The sequence below is a fragment of the Triplophysa rosa genome, linkage group LG10 (assembly GCF_024868665.1).
Source record: "Triplophysa rosa linkage group LG10, Trosa_1v2, whole genome shotgun sequence".
Taxonomy (NCBI): Eukaryota; Metazoa; Chordata; class Actinopteri; order Cypriniformes; family Nemacheilidae; genus Triplophysa; species Triplophysa rosa.
The window spans coordinates 2,034,938-2,051,710 of record NC_079899.1 but is presented as its reverse complement, the minus strand read 5'-3'; the positions used below and the strand labels follow the sequence as shown (position 1 = coordinate 2,051,710).

General features: G+C 44.1%; 1 protein-coding gene across 6 annotated transcripts; it reads right to left on the bottom strand.

Annotated features, from left to right (window-relative positions):
- Positions 1 to 111: 111 nt before the first annotated feature.
- angel1 (angel homolog 1 (Drosophila)) lies at positions 112 to 7,749 on the bottom strand. Of its 6 annotated transcripts, none has more exons than XM_057343553.1 (10): positions 7,634 to 7,749; positions 6,155 to 7,030; positions 5,708 to 5,916; positions 4,193 to 4,262; positions 3,564 to 3,994; positions 3,266 to 3,398; positions 1,444 to 1,554; positions 1,288 to 1,318; positions 1,054 to 1,217; positions 112 to 865 (listed from the first exon to the last, which is right to left on the bottom strand). In XM_057343553.1, exons 1-10 carry the CDS (start codon positions 7,695 to 7,697, stop codon positions 729 to 731), a joined length of 2,226 nt encoding a protein of 741 aa, XP_057199536.1. In that variant the 5' UTR covers positions 7,698 to 7,749; the 3' UTR covers positions 112 to 728. The 6 variants fall into 6 exon arrangements, with proteins under 6 accessions (XP_057199536.1, XP_057199541.1, XP_057199535.1 ...); XM_057343558.1 differs by having other exon boundaries at positions 6,182 to 7,030; XM_057343552.1 differs by lacking the exon at positions 7,634 to 7,749 and adding an exon at positions 7,114 to 7,225.
- Between the last annotated feature and the right edge of the window lie 9,024 nt (positions 7,750 to 16,773).

The following is a 16,773-nucleotide window of genomic DNA, read 5'->3' as shown; positions in this document are numbered from 1 at the left end:
CATAACTTAAGGAATTAGCTCTAGAGACGTCTACCATCTTTATTTTTCTTTAATAATTTGTCAGTATGTTTAAATAGAATAACAACACCAACCACACATGTAGTCATTTATTTTGCTCCATTTACAATAAAAATTCAAAGTGAAAACAATGTTAAGAATAACTCAACACAAAAATGAGCAAATGGACCATGACCGCATTTTGCATTTTCATAAAGAAAAAAAAATGTTGATTTTCATCAAACATACAGTTTACTCGCATTTTACAGTATTGAAAATAAAACAACAGAATGCGAAATAAATCTCTCGTAATCTAGTAATGAATCACTAGTTAAAATTCTAAAGAAAAACAATCACCAAATACTACAGTCCCCTACAATCAGATGTGTTGCCTGTATATAGTGTGTGACATACACAGTGCCTGTTCTTAACCATCACACAGCCAACAGAGGAGAAAAATACTCAAGGGCAAAGAAATACTCAGCAGAGCCAAGACATACACAAAAATGCTGAGACATAGTCAACACAGCCACAAAATACCTCAAAAGACATCAATGCTCAAAAGAGCCAAGAGGTCCATAAAAGTGCAGAGAAATACACAAATGTCAAGAAATACCGCAAAGTGAAGACAAACACTCAAAAGTGCAGAGAAAACTCAAACATGTCAAGGAATACTCAGCAGGGTAAAGAAATACTAAGCAGAAATGAGTCATTGAGTACTCGACAGAGCCTCAAGAGAGTTGAAATTTGGCGAGTAGGCTAAGGTGGTCCGAAGGAAACGTTTCATTGGGAAGTCCTTTGAGTGACAAGAGATCTTCTTCAGACAGCAATGACAGACGACCGAGTAGCTTCAAACCACCGCCTCTCTCTGTGGAGACAAAACATGGGCGATGACATCATGAGTCATGTGACAGCCCACAGACAGTCCAATGTGACAAGTTGTTACTGTGCATCATGAAACATCAAAAGCAGAGTGAGTAAAGATAAAAGCCATATCTGAAGATACTGAACACTCACTGAAAGTGAAGAAAAAGGTGCATTATATGTGCACTATACCTTTCACGTGAGCAGCGTTGCGTGTCGGAGTGGAGTAGAAGATGTAGTCCACCATGGCTCCTCCCTCTGAGTTCAGTGTGGTGAGCACACAGTTGTGAGTGATGGGATGGGTGTGAGGGTAAGCTGACGTCAGTTTCAGACCGTGAAACAAAGTGTGTCCGAACCTGCCAAAAGTACAGTCGTGTGTTCTTTCACGATACCTTCAGTCAGTACAGTGTCTCAGACTAAACTCACCTGAAACTGAACATGTGGATCTCGTCAGGGTCTGAAAGAAAAGCAGCACGTTTAAGAAGCACACGAGACATTTTTGATCTTTTGTTCACTCTGGTAAAATGTTCAAAAGCAATAGAAATAGAGAAAATGGATTTGAATGAGACAAGTGTACTGTACCCGGTGTATTGTCTGTGACTCCAGGTATAACGTCCAGGTCTGGTGGTCGCACACATGACGCCTGACAGAATTGCAGCCGGCGAAGAAAATCATGACTGTACTGCAATTTCTCTACGGAAAGAAAGAATGACGCACAAAACTTTACAAGTTACTATACTAACATATCTAGGACAATGAAATCAGATCTCAATGTTTTCTTGGTAACACTTTACAGTAAGGTGCTATTTGTTAACAGCTAGTTAATGCATGAGCTAACAGTGAACAACACTTCTAAAGCATTTATTGATCTTAGTTCATGTTCATTTCAGCATTTACTAAAATATTATTCAAATCAAACATTGTCGCTGTTAACACATTAGTTAATGCACCATCGTTTTAAACATTAACATTCAAATATCTCCATCACTTGTCTAGCCATCACGCTGCGGATTCTGAGGTGCTACAAACAACAGTTCAGTGATTCAGAGTATGTTAAATGTGTGTTCTCATACCGCGAAGAAAGCAGATAAAAAAAGAGAATGTCATTATTATGACTATTTATTATGACTATTTGTGCAGCAAAAAACACTCATGGACATATCAGAAGAAGAAGATAAAATACAACAGAAAATATATTCAGTATAAAAAGTGTTTTCCACAAAAAAGTCGATGGTGTCAAAATGACCCCATACATCACCTTCACTGGCTGAAAATGTGTACAGATAATAATTTTCAAGTCGGCATGAAATTAACAATGATCATTCTAATTGTATTTATTATTAATTATTTATCCGTGCACAAAATTCATTTGCACTTGTAATCTTTAATAAAAACCGTTAACCTCTGGAAACAACGAGGAATGGTGCGAGGGCGGCGCTGCAATGACTGACGCTTGCAAACTGGCGTTCAAATCGTTCACCTTTTTTCCGAGTTGTCGTGGATGAAATCAAGTCCCGCCCTACATTTTTTTCTCATTTCTGAAGTCCTTTCACTTGGGCATACGTCACGATATGGAAAAAAGACAATCGCTACTTCCGTTTCAATCCGACTTTAAAGGGAGAGTTGACTCAAAAATGAAAATCCTGTCATCATTTACTCACCCTCAGGTTGATAATGTATCCGTACCGTTAAACACAGAGAAAGATATTTGTAAGAATGTGAGCAATTTTCAGTTCTGTGACATCATCCACTACCATAGTGGGAAAAATATATTGTATATGTTGTTGTTCTGTTGAACACAAAGTGAGATATTTTGAAGAATTTAGGATCACAAACAGTTCTGGGGAACCTTTGACTACCATTACATTTTTACAACTGTGGCAGTCAATGATGTCACAGAACTGAAAATTGCTCACATTCTTCCAAATATCTTTCGCTGTGTTCATCAGAACGAAGGTATGAAATGACACGAGGGTGAGCAAATGATGACAGAATTTTCATTTTTGGGTGAACTATCACATTAACAAGAGAGAATCATTTACATTTAATCATTTAGCAGATGCTTTAATCCAACGCGATTTACAAATGAGGTAAACAATCGAAGAAATTAGAACAACAAAAAAGCAGACGTGCAGAAAAAGTGGTCTCATACAGTACAGCCCACCACAGTATACAAAGCTATTGATTATTTGCATATTTCCCAGTAGCCTTGGGTGTCAATTTGACCGCAGACATAATAGGAGGTTTAAAAACATTTAGGCAATGTTACTGTACGATATTCGAAACTGTAAATGATCGTATAAAACACAAGTGGGATTGACGGAAAGCCGTTTCGCGCTTTGTTTTTCCTCCAAACGAAAACAAAATTCATCCGAAGTCTGCTGTTGGCTTCTGTGACACTCACCTGGGCCGCTGGTCCTCGGGTCAGAATAAACCCCATACTGACAGTTTTCATTGATGCCGAGTTTGTCCAGCCACAGTGGCTCGAAAATCCTACTTTGATGAAATTTACTAGACAAATCCACCTGACCTGAAACCTGTCGACACAAACCAAAGATTACTCCTGAGAAATAAATGGCGAATCTGACTGGATGAGACGCATTTTAAGCTGTTTTAATAACGGACATGCACACACCGTGAGGCTACATCGACACTGCACATCTTGTTTATCTGACATGACATACTGTAAATGTGACCCTCACCATCCAGGCCGGTAAGCCAAAGACGTAGAGCTGACCGCTGGTGATGAACTTCAGCAGAAGTGAGTTGGGTAACGCGTTAAAATCTCCACACAGAACAACCTCACAGCGTCTACCTTGACTTTCACATGTCTTCATCATCACGTCAATCTCAGCCAACACGATGGCCAGCTGCGCCAGCTTCACGTCCCCTCTCCTGGGGTTAAACAGCAGGTGCGTGTTGGCCACACATATGGGACTGAGAGCTTCACCCTGCTCTGTGATTGGCTGAAGGAGCAACACAATGCCCACGTTGTCACGGTTCAGCAGCTGGCAGTCGGATCGGTAAAACTCCAGCAGGTTGACGGAGAGTTGAGTAAAACGCTCGCTCTGGTAACACACAGCGCAGCCGTCCGTTCTGCTGCCGGTGCGTCGCTTATAGATGCAGGTGTATCCTGAGAAAACACAATCCACTTCCATAAACCAACAAAACCGGCACAACATGACGCCGTGAACCCGTGTTGGTGATTTTAAAACACACGAAAAAGGACATTAAGCTCTCCATTGAGATGAACATGTCATATTGCTTTTAGTTAATCTACTGTAGCTGTCATTGCGTTAACAGATGTCACAACAGAAGAGCGTCACCTCACCCATCTCAATAAGGACAGGATACATCTGCTCCTGAAAGTGATTCTCCTGGACTTCTTGAAGACACACAATCTGTACACATCAAGACAAGCGTTCACATAATTTGCATATGAAGTAGAGTTTTACGGTAAATTCACATCAAAAACGCTCACTCGATTAATAACGTTCGCTTTCACGTCTTAAATGCGAAAGGATCTTGATTGGCTGTCAACTGTTCACCGGAGGCCGGATTCACAAAACATTTTCATGAAAATTCTTCTCAACTGCAATATTTTTTCTTGAATTCTAATGTAAGAAAAAAATGTGGAACATTTTGTAATCCCGCAAAAGAAATCCCAAGACTGATCTTCCAAGAATCCAAATTCTTGAAATAAAAGCTGTGGTAAATATCATCTTTAAGTTAAGATTCAAGCTTCACGCTTGTCTTAAATCTCAAAAGGTTTGGTTGTTTCACATGTGACGTGTATTATATTGAGCCAGAATCGTCATTTGGATGTGTAAAAACAGCTGAAAAAAATTGAAAAATAAACTGGCAGCAGACTGACAGTTGAAGGGGAGGAGTTAACGGATGCTCCGCCCAAAATAATTCATTTGAGATGGATAGTCATTTCAGGGCGGAAGTGCATTTTCAGATTTTAACTGAAGATTATGAGGGCTCGTGAATTTTAAAAAGAAAACGACCGACATTGATAAACTGTTTACTATAAACGCTGCAATATTTCATGAAAAAATAAGAATTGTCATTTTTATTTCACTGGGACTTTAAGAACAATCTTAAGAGCAGTTTCATGAATCACTCTGCAAGTTTCATTTTGTTTGTGATATGGACTCATAATTCTCTTCAATCCAGAACAATCTTTATAATTATAGTTATTGTCACTGGTGTGAACGGCACAGCAGCAAAAAGTGAAAAACAAACCCACTTTTCATTAAGTAGGGAAATTGGGCTCATGATTAATAAGTCTAAGACATATGAATAGTGTGTTTTTAGTGATACATTTCATTTTTTGTGTTTCATTCATTAATTAATTGTCACAAATGACTGTGATTTAATTTAACCCTAAAATCGTAAATTGTCACTTGGAGAACGAGATTAATACATTTAACATCTTTAAATATTTAAGAAATGTAATGAGAAAAAATATCTTTCAGAAATGTGCAAATTGAGTAATTAACAGAATGAATCACATTAAATGGACCAAAACAGACAAAAACTGAAGCCAATTTTCTGCCTCTACATGCAGCAAATTTTCCAATAACTTTAATAAACTGATCAAGTAAGACTCCAACGATGAAGAAATGTCATTAAAACTTAACAGTAAGTGCAGAGACCGATGGCCGGTCTATACCGGACGCGAGCGATGCAGCAAAACATAATGAAGCCCGATACAATCAGTAATTATTGGTGCGATGTGACGCGACACATGCCTCGTTCTTAAATGGATTCTTTTCTCTCTGATTATGTCGCATGGCGTCGCTCACGTCCGGTGTACATGAATGAGTTTGTATTGACGTACATCAGGCATCCAGACGTGCAGCTCCCGCAGGAGGAGATGAAATCTGTATTCCCACAGCAACACCTCCTCCGGACAGTGTGTGTAGAGTTCTGGATGAGCCTCCAGCAGATCCTGAGCCAGAATGTTGTAAGACATGATGCTGAATTCAAAGAGGTCCGCACACGGCTCACCACAGGCTTCACTCAGGTCCTCCCATAACCTCCATGTCACTGGAAAAGAGAAACAAACACACACACACACGATTTCACATGCAGAACTTTGTCTACCCATTCTTTAGCCACCAGAACTGTTATTCAGTTGGGATTCAAAACTGTCCAATTGTCTTGAACGGACGTGACTGTGTTGGACGAAACCATTAGGAACAAACATCATTCAAAATGTAGTCTTTCTTTTTTACGTTGGCATGCGAAATTCATTTCAAGCAAACATGAGAAACTCTCTATTCACCAGCAGGTGTTTTTGCGATGATCCCACCTTCAATATTGATGTCGTCTTGAGCCGCAGGATAGTAGCTGAGCGCCGGAAACTGCACATAAGGGCAAAAACACACATCTGACAGTCCCAAACCTGTTGGAAAATGCCAACCGACGGGCTCTGCTGGTCTCTGAACGCAGTGAGAATCCGCAAGTAACGCCCTCAAATCAAACACGGGATGGCTGGTCATGAACTGAGCTTCACCTTCAGTGTCCCAATCCAACCCCAGCAGCATTTCAGAGCAACGTGCGCTGGGATGTGCATCTTCATCATCATCTTCCGTTCCTTCAGCACTTGCGTGAAGTTCTGCCGTTAGATCCAGAGACACTCCGCTTACACGAGCAGGGTCCGGTTCGCTCTCAGATGGAGTCGTGTCATCGGGACTGACCTGAGGCTCTTGGAGGAAGTTGACCAGGGCAGCACAATCGCTTGTTATTTCCTGACACCCGTCCACTGGTGACGCTGTGAGCTCCACTTCTGTTACCACTAAAGCAACACCCTTGATGTCCTCCAAACCCTCCGTCAGTTCTGAGCGGCACTCGTGTTCACAGGTGTTTACCTCCGTCACAGGTGGTGTGTCGTCACACATCACCTCCTCATCCAGCTCGTCCTCTCGCCTCCTCTGCGTTTCACCTACCGCCTCCCCGCTGTCCGGAGGAGCTCGTCCCGGCACCATTCCACAGGTGTGTTCCCTCTCCGTGCCTTCTGGGCCGGGAATGATGCGTGTTGTGCTGCGGCGGTGCAGTAACAGATCCGTCTGAAGCTCTGGAAGCCGTCTGGAAGGAGCTCCACGAACATCCCCAACCTCTCTGCCATTAATGTACGCACACGGTGTCGTCCGCCACAGTCCTGCCCAGAGAAATATAAACGTCACACATGCATCGGTTTAGGAGGAGTGCAAAGATTAAGCTATAGATAAACGCCTACTTCACCGTATTTCTGAGAACCACCGTACACAAATACCATAGTAAAATGATCGACAGTGCTTGCATGTACCATGGTACCGTAAATGAATGAAGACTGCCACTCATCTCTTTATCTGCATTTAACAAAACCAGCCACTTAAATAATCAAACAAATAGGATACATGACATCTAAAGTGCTCAATGATCTCTTAAGACAACCGCACTTTATTATTATTACTACTACTGCGGTAAATACGTCACGTGTGTAAAATTGCGATCAGCTGTAGCGGTTGCTGGCTTCCGTTTCTATGGTTACCAGCGATGGTCGTCGTCGTTTCAGTAAATCAAACGATACATTTTAAACGCTCATGTTAGGTAAATAAATCGAAACTTGGCTTATTTTGTCTTGTGCAACTCGTTAAACTCTCTCTCTCTCACACACACGAGTGCAGTGGTTTATTTTGACGCGCTCGCGCATCTTTCTCAACACAAACAAGCGACGAAGAGTTTAAACTTTCTGGTAGCGTGTTCACGACAAGAGTTTTACCTGAGACGCGTCCGATCAGCCTCGTCAACGGAAACAGCACGAAATAGATCAGACTGGCAATCATGTTTCACGTTAGTCTCTTTAAAACTTTGATCGGGACGCTGGGCTCGCTGCGGTGACGCCATCGGCGTGACGTCAACACGCGCGTGCCGACCCAAACCGGCGGGATGACGTCAGAGCGCACGTTTTTGATTATTCTTTCCGTTAATATATTATTGAGTATAATGGTTTGCGTTTGATGTGCGTTTTTATTTTCATAACGACAATCGGGAAAGTGAGGAGCAATAAATTATATTAACAAAGTTATTTATTTATAGGAAAAGAGGCTTTGGGGCTTTTTGCAACTTTCTTTTTTTCACATTTTATGACTTCCAGACATAAACCGAAATACAGCAAGGGCTTTAGACACTATAATTAAATAATTTTATTACTTTTCTTCTTGGCATGCATCTTTGTTGTATCTTGTACTCAGGAAACGGAGACGACGTTCAGCTTTAATGTGACTAATAATGTAATGACCTTGTTCTTTTGGTGTAGTGTTGTAATAAAATAGTGAAGGTTGAGTAAACGTAGACGTTATGAATAGAAAAGAGCGTACAGCATTGATTCATTTGATATGTGGTTTATTTCGTCTTTTAAACTTTGATCATATATGACTTTCTAAATAAAGAAAACGTAAGAGACGTTTTTACAACTACACATACAATGTTATGGCTGACAAAAATTAGGTTGGCTGTGTTTTTCTGGAGGCTTATATGTACTTTTTAAAGACTGCTTAACATTTGTGTTACCATAGTTTTACTGCAAATATCATGGTGCCGTCCCAAAAAGGCACAAAATCACTTTCATGCTTTGTCTTCACTGTTCCCCATGGGAGAAACAACCTTCAACCAGAATCTCAAGAATCTTCAAGAAATGGCTAAAGCTGCATCTTTATTAACACCTGGTATATTACTCAGCTGTGATCAATAACGATGTATCATTTAGTGTCATTTAACTTCAACTCCTGTAAAGAAAAAGTAAGTACATAAAGGAGCTTGCGGTTTTGCTTCTTTCAAATTACAGTCTTTCTTAATGAGCGATTATTTATGCTTGGTCAACAGATAAGAATGAACTGGGCTTTTAACCTCAATGTCAGCAAAGAGATGATGGTGGACTTCAGGAGGACACAGGAGTCGGCCACGCCCCTTACACATCAACAGATCTGCTGTAGAAAGAGTCAAGAGCATCAAGTTCTTCGGTGTGCTGTCCTCATCTCTTCACACCACATCAGGACGTCAATCTGCTCATCAGCGGCTCTGTTTCTTATGAAGACTCGAGGGGTTTGGTCTCCCTCACAAAGTCCTCGCCGAACTTCTACAGATGCACTGAGAGCATTCTGACTGCATGACTGTCTGGTTATGGCAGCTGTTCTCTTCTCGACCACAGCTGGATTCATCATCGACAACAAACTCTCATCACTACGGGACATTTTCTAGTTTGACGTCTCAGGAACCCCCAGTCACCCAAGCACACAGAACAGGTGCATTCAGTCCAGAATCAGAAGACTGAAGAATAGTTTTTACCTGCTGACCATCAGAACCCTGAACAATCTCTAACACAAGCTCAACTGTATCATATTATAATATTACAGACTGCTCAGTGTCTCTATACACACGACTGTAGATACATAGGCCTGGTTTCACAGACAGGGTTTATCTTAAGCCAGGACTAGGCCTTAGTTAAATTATAAGAATTAAGTAGCTTTTATAAAAATGCCTTAGTAAAAACTTTGCTAGTGTGTATCTTGAGACAAAACAATAGCACTGACATGTTTTAGGATTTGTCATTGCAAGTTATTTTCAGTTAAGTCAGCTCAAACTTGCATTTTAGTCTGGGACTAGGCTTAAGCCTTGTTTGTGAAACCGGGCATTAGTGTTTAGCTTTTGCAGTATCAATCTTAAACATGTTTATGTTGTTAGTTGGGTCAAATATACCCATATTCTGGGTTTATTTAAACCAACTGTTGGGTTTCTCCGAATTTGTCCCAATGGTTGGTTAAATTAACCCAATGTTTTTTTATATACTTCACTCTAAAAATGGCTGGGTTCTTTTTTAACCCATAATGCTGGGTTGAGTCTGTTGGGTTGTTTTGTTGGGTTATTTTTCCACATGTTAAAGGTGAAGTGAACTAGGACCACAATTTTAACCCGAGCTTGGGGGGGGTTTGGTTACTTTGGGGGACACTAAAGCCCAATTTATGGTTCTGCATAGGCCCACGCAGAGCAACGTACCCTATGCCGTAGCCTGACGCACACCTCTCCAAAAATGTAACAACGCGTCAACTCAACGCGGACCCTACGCGGACCGCAAGCGCTGTGATTGGTCTGTTTGAACCCCTCCCTCAGGTCAAAAAAACTCAGCGATAGCATCATGTTTACTCGAACGCATTTCCGAATGAATTATCTAAGTAAATTATTTGTGCTTCTGTATTTAACATCTCAAGCTGCAACAAAAGTGACCGTTTACTTGCCACTATCACTGCTAATGCTTCTCAAATGAGCTCATTCTTCTTCGGATCTTGTCTTGGTTACACAAGTAACACGCGCGTGGACACTGATGCCTAGTGGTCATTGCCTGTCGACGCGGACAACAAGACAGAAGTGTAAATGAAAACCGACACGCAACCTACAGCGTAGGTCCTACGCACGACTATAACTTAAGCTTGAGTCATAAGTTCAAGAATGGGAACATATTCAAGTGTTTGCTGGTTATTTGTTACATTTTCTATTGGCAGAATAGGATTGTTACACTTCAATAAAAAAAATGTGAAGTTACACTTCGGCTTTGTGACTTTAGTGCTATAGCTAAAGTAAATAAAATTACCTTATTTTAAGGTCAAATAAAATGGTCTTTTTGATCATTACAAACAATAATGAAAATCATTATCTTAGAATAGATATGTCTCTTGCATCACAAAAATTCTCAATAGTTAAGTATGTGGTCTTGTAGTCATGATTGTTTTTCTGTCTGTCTTGACTCTGTAGTTGACAACACTAGTCTACACTAACATTAGTGATGTGATTTAGACCACCAACAACTGTTACCTCAGATCGCCATTACACAAATTGACTGGCATAGTCCTGTTAAGATGTGCGACACTGCAAATTAATACAGTTTTTAGTCACATATAAGCTTAGTCTATGAATTTCAGTGAGAATTTAACTAAAAGTGAATAGAAACCGTCTCTTTCGGGTGTCCACTTTGGGCATTAAATGGCCAAAGTGAATAGAAACTGTCTCTTTCGGTCCACTTTGGGCATTAAATGGCCAGTCACTTATATTGCTCCCTCCGTTTTAAAACAAACAATATAATTTCAAGGTTACATACTGTATATCTGATGTCAGAAAGACACAGTGCCAAGTGTATTTGAGTATTGATATTTTATCATGTGTTTTTACACTTTATAGATTGGTACAAATGTGGTGGAATTTCTTCACTGGACAGAACTGACTAAACCCTTTCCATTTGTCCTCGTGATGGGAAACATTCGGCATATATCTCAGGCTTTTGTCATTTTGAATGTACAAGCTCTGGAACAAACCAAGCTGCTTTCAGCTGTTGATGTATGTTTCAAAGCATTTTACGTGTTGGACATTAAAGGGGAACGTCTCGGTTACGTATGTGTCGAACCAACAGATGGGGTTTGACTTGAGAACCTATCATCTTCTGACTAGTTTTGAAAAGGCCAATGAAATTGGCGAATGAAATTTGCATGCCGGACTCCGCCCCCGGATATCCGGGTATAAAGGGGAGACAACGTGCTGCATTCATTCACCTTTTGTGCTGAGGAGCCTGAGAGCATCTCTCGACTGCTGCAGCGAGCTGCAAGCGTTGTGGCATGAAGGACACAACGTCTTGTTCCCTCCATCAGGAAGCAGAGGTTACATACGTAACCAAGATGTTCCCTTTCTGTCGGTCTCTCGACGTTGTGTCGAACCGACAGATGGAATTCCTATTGAAAACAAACACGGCGCTGTGCCATGTCACAATCTCTAGTGAAGCAACGCTGACTGGCCTGGGCGTGTCAGACGTGAGCGCTAGCGTGAAATTGTAACCATCCAGTGGATAGGTAGGGGGTCCCAGAGCTTTGGAAAAGATTAGAAGGCCCTGCCATCGGCCGTCACGTTTCTCTAACGGCGAGAACCCGCCGGCACCGTAAGGGCCACTGGGAAAGCGCTATTTCCTCACTGAGGAAGCGCGCTACGGAGACCACTTCCTAACATAGGGAGGAGTTTAGTGGAGACACCAACATGGTCTCGCAGGCAGGAGAGAACTCATGGGAGGAATGTGCGGACTGAAGGGAGTACCGCGAGGTGGAGGTCCACCTAGAGGAGATCATGAGAATACATCAGACTGAACCGCCGTGTTGGGGGGTTACTTCGTGTGGGGCACAAGGTCCGATTAGAGCTATACGTTAGATAACTAAGCTGATACCCGGCCTAAGGAGGCAGGGTTCTGCCCAGCCCACCACCAGGAAGTGCTTAGTGATGGATGGAATGCCTATTCTTCGCCTGGCGGGGGAAGAAGGGAGGCAGAAATAGAACACTGACCCACCTAGGAGGGGGGAAGGCGCTTTCGCAGGCGTACACTGGTCTCACCTGTTGGCACCATGCAAGACTTGGGCTGACACCGGTTCCACGCGGAGGCTGTAGAACCTCATGAAGGTATCGGGCGTAGCCCAACCCGCAGCTCTGTAGATGTCTGCCAGAGAGGCGCCCTGAGCCAGTGCCCACGAGGAGGCTACACCCCAGGTGGAGTGTGCCGTCACTGCCAGCGGGCACGGGTGGTCCTGGGACCGGTACGCCGTAGCGACGGCGTCCACGATCCAGTGCGCCAATCTCTGTTTGGAGACAGCCCTCTCCTTTTGCTGACCCCCAAAACAGACAAAGAGCTGCTCAGAGCTCCTGAAGCTCTGCGTGTGGTTCAAGTAGAGGTGCAACGTGCGTACTGGACACAACACGGATGGGTCTTCCTCCCCAGTGGGGAGCGCCTGCAAGTTCACCACCTGGTCCCGAAAGGGAGTGGTGGGAACTTTGGGCACGTAGCTGGGCCGGGGACTCAGGATAACGTGAGAGTCTCCGGGCCCAAAGTTTAGGCAATCCGTGGACACGGAGAGGTCCCCTACCCTCTTTATAGAGGCGAGCGCCACCAGGAGAGCCGTCTTCATTGTGAGATGAGAAAGAGCGGCATCTCTCAGGGGCTCGAAAGCGGGCCTCTGGACCGGTCTCTACCACCGCATGGGGTAGGCCACTCAGGATCTCCTCGTCCTGTCCAGGAGCCAGACATGGAGGTTCCAGAGGTCTGGTCACGGATGCCACAACGTGCCCTTCCTTCGCCAGGGAATCGGCCAGGGGGGAGTTGTCGTCAGGAGCATTAGCTCCGAGAAACAAGTCCGGTTGGGCCAGTACGGCGCAACTAGCAGCACTTGATGCTCCTCTTCCCTGACCTTGCACAGGACCTGGGGGGAAGGCGTACTTCTGCTTGTCCCGTGGCCAGCTAGGCGCTGGGGCATCCGTGCCGAGGGGGGCCTCAGACAGGGTACCATAGCGGGCAATGGGTGGTGTCCAGGGAGGCGAACAGGTCTACACTGCGTGCCCGTTGCACACGGCACCCCAACCCTGCAGGGAGGTGTCTGTCGTCACCACGACGCGCCTCGAGACCTGCCCAAGAGGTCATGGTGTAGGTGTAGGTGCCTGTTCAGGGTACGCAGATCTAAAATGGGGCACAACCCCCCGCCTTTCTTGGGGATGATGAAGTATGGGCTTTAAAACCCGCTCAACATCTCAGCTGGAGGAACGAGTTCGACCTCGGCCCGAAGCACGGGAGCATCCCTGCCTCGCACGGAGGTGGAGAGGATGCCCCGAAACTTGGGCGGAGGTCTGGCAAATTGGAGCGCATAGCCGAGACGGATCATGTTCCTTAGCCACCGTGACGGACTGGGAAGTGCTAACCAGGCGCCCAGGGACCGAGACGGGGGCTAGGGGTATGATCTGCTTCATCAATCCCGGGGGGTGGTTCGATGGCTAGCAGTGCTGATCCTTCGCCGTGGGGAGGCCCCTGGGGAGGAGATCGGCTCTGCTGACTTACCTGCCCGGCGATAGTGCAGCATAACGCACCGTCGAAGAGAGTGCTCAGGGCTGCTGGATTTTATGCCCGGCATTGTGTATCGCCATGACGCAATGTCGAGATGCCGAACACTGCCGTTTAGAGGGTGAGAGTGGCTGTAAGAAAGACACAGAGAGAGAGGAAACTCTTTTAGTGAGAATGTGGGTCCGACCGGCCAGCGATGGAATGGCTGGGGTTGGGCCCAATGGTGGTCTCGATCTCCCTGGGTTCACTTCTGCTTTCGCGTCGGCTGGTGACGAGACGGTGGTCTCTTCTTCGACGTCTTCTTCAGGGGGGCCGCCTGGGTAGGGGGCGCCGGAGCCGACGTCAAAGAGGGCCAGGGCTGCTGGGGAGCAGACGCCGCATGGGACCTCGACGGCCGAAAGGCAGCCGGGCAGGATATGTTTGATTGCCTCTGTCTGCTTCTGTACCATCGAGAACTGCTGTGAGAAGTCCTCAACAGTGTCGCCAAACAGCCCACCTTGCGAGATGGGTGCGCGAGCATTTGCGCAAGATTAAGCCAGATGTGCCTCTCCTGGACCACTAGTGTGGACATCGTCTGAACCAGGGCCCGCGCCGTCACCTTAGTCCGCACGGTCTTACCCTCGTAGAGCTCTTTCAACGCCTTGGCCTGGTGGACCTGCAGGATGGCCATGGTGTGAAAAGCTGAGGCAGCTTGGCCCGCGGCAGTGTTAGCCTTCGACACCAGAGATGCCGAAAACTTACATGCTTTGGATGGGAGTCTAGGTCGACCTCTCCAGGTGGCCGCCGTCTGCGGGCATAAATGCACCGCGATGGCACGCTCCACCTGGGGTACGTCAACATAGCCCCTAGCTGCCCCACCATCAAGGGAAGGGCGACCGAGTCAGCTTTACGGGAACGCTCCGAGAAGGGGGCATTCCAGGTCTTACTGAGCTCCTCATGCACTTCCGAAAAAAATGGCACCGGGATCGGGCGTGGCTTGGAGTCTCGCTCAGACCCGAGGTACCAAGTATCCAGGTGGCTCAGTGGCCCGGGAGAGCATGGCTGACATTTCGACATCCGCTTCTTCCTGGGCTCGACCTCCCGAAATTTGCTCTTTTAGAATGAAAACACCTCTGGAACTGCCGAGACGCCCAGGGGAAGTCACTGACGAGGGACGATCCGCTGCACCATGTCGTAAGAATCCAGCAATTTTTTTAGAATTTTGTCATCCGATGCGAAGGCTTCGAATGCAGCACGCCATCTCCACTTCATACCGGAGTCCGGCATGCAAATTTCATTCGCCAATTTCATTGGCCTTTTCAAAACTAGTCAGAAGATGATAGATTCTCAAGTCAAACCCCATCTGTCCGTTCGACACAACATCGACAGACCGACAGAAGGGAACTCTGACCAAAAATGAAAATTCTGCCATTAATTACTCACCCTAAAGCGGTTTAACATCCCTAGGACCTCAGTTTTTCACCAGAATGCAAAGTAAGGTAGTTTTGGAGTTTTGAATGTTCGAAACTGTAAAAGTTTGAATAATGTACTTTGATTGCACGTATTCACAGCATTGTGAATATTAAATACAGCAGGTAGTCAACCAAGGTAGTTAAAAAACATTTATATGTGAAACTAGTTCGCGAAATTTCCGCCAGGAGGCGCAAAGGGAGAGTTTGCGCCCTCAGTACTTAACCACATGTACTGTGAAACAGTGAAATTCAATGTGATAAATTCATTATTACATGACAGGAGGCAACACATTAAAGATTAAAACAAGAGTCATTCATGTTTATAATATAACAAAAAAAAAGCGATATAGGCGGAGAATTGAGCCAAATGCAGGACATCGTAGAGAAATCATTAAATCATTAGAACAAACGTGTTATGATCACAGAGGTTCATATAAGGATATTTTTTTCAAACGCAATGAAGTTCAATATTACATTTTATAATAACATTAAACAGTCTTCATTTAACATACACTATCACCAAGTAAAACAAAACAGTAAACATTTTGAACGCACAACAGAGCGTTTAAAGCCAATGCCGGCAGAACCTTTAATGTAATATTCGTTTTCAAAGTGTACAATTGCTTTTGATTTTAAGATCATTTACAAAGATGTGCATCAGTGAAAACCATCACATTGATCACACAGCAGTGGGCAGTTTTGCACCAACTCCTTCAATATGCCTCCTCGTTAGCGTGTCCGTCTTCTAAGCCGGTGTGGACCGATTGGCGGTTCGAGGCTCGCTCGGAGCAGGTTTAAGTCCTGTGACAAGCAGCTAAACCACAAAGGAATGATACATAGTGACAACAGAAGGTCTGCAGACTGTCTTTCAGCCAATATGTGAGGGCGAATGTGACACTATATCACCATTTTTATAATTATAAATGAACGCGGCCCGGAGAAAGTAAACTGCACAAGGCGAAAATGTAACATAACATTATTATTAATGAGTTAGAACAGAGGCCGTGTGAAGACGTGAGCGAAAAAACATCATATTTGCCAAAATATGCAGTTTATAGACGGTTTCATCGTTATTAATTAAAAGTGTGAGGAAATAGTGTATTGACCTGCGTTTAAATGACAAGCATTGAAATGTTTTAATTCTCTCCATGTCAGTAGGCTACAGGCTTTTAAAAACAGATTCCACTTCTCAGTTGACGGGGGACTAGGAGAGGTGTGAATGTCTCGCTTTTTGAAAGAGCAGAGTTTAGAATTAATGTCTTACCTGCAGGGTGACAAATACACGTAAGACGCCATAACACTGATAAGAAACTTAACTCCAAACATAAACCAAACATCTTTGCCAAAATATGCTGGAAAGTATACCCTGGCAACATTCATTTTTAAAATCGCTGGGAAAATCACACTTACACCATATATTTCCAATCATAAATCATTATTTATCTATATGGGGGATAGATGCTGATAATCCAATGACATTATAGAGCACATTCGGTTTTAAAGAAAATAAAGCTAAATCATGTTAGAGTTGGGTTTTGCCATTTTTTATGAATGACG

Excerpts from the sequence above, each read along its gene's own strand:
- angel1 (XM_057343552.1), bottom strand. The coding sequence starts at position 7,180 with ATGGTACATGCAAGCACTGTCGATCATTTTACTATGGTATTTGTGTAC. Across the intron at positions 1,319-1,443 it reads AGTCACAGACAATACACCGG|ACCCTGACGAGATCCACATG; the intron begins GTACAGTACACT and ends CTTTTCTTTCAG. Across the intron at positions 1,218-1,287 it reads ATCCACATGTTCAGTTTCAG|GTTCGGACACACTTTGTTTC; the intron begins GTGAGTTTAGTC and ends TACTTTTGGCAG.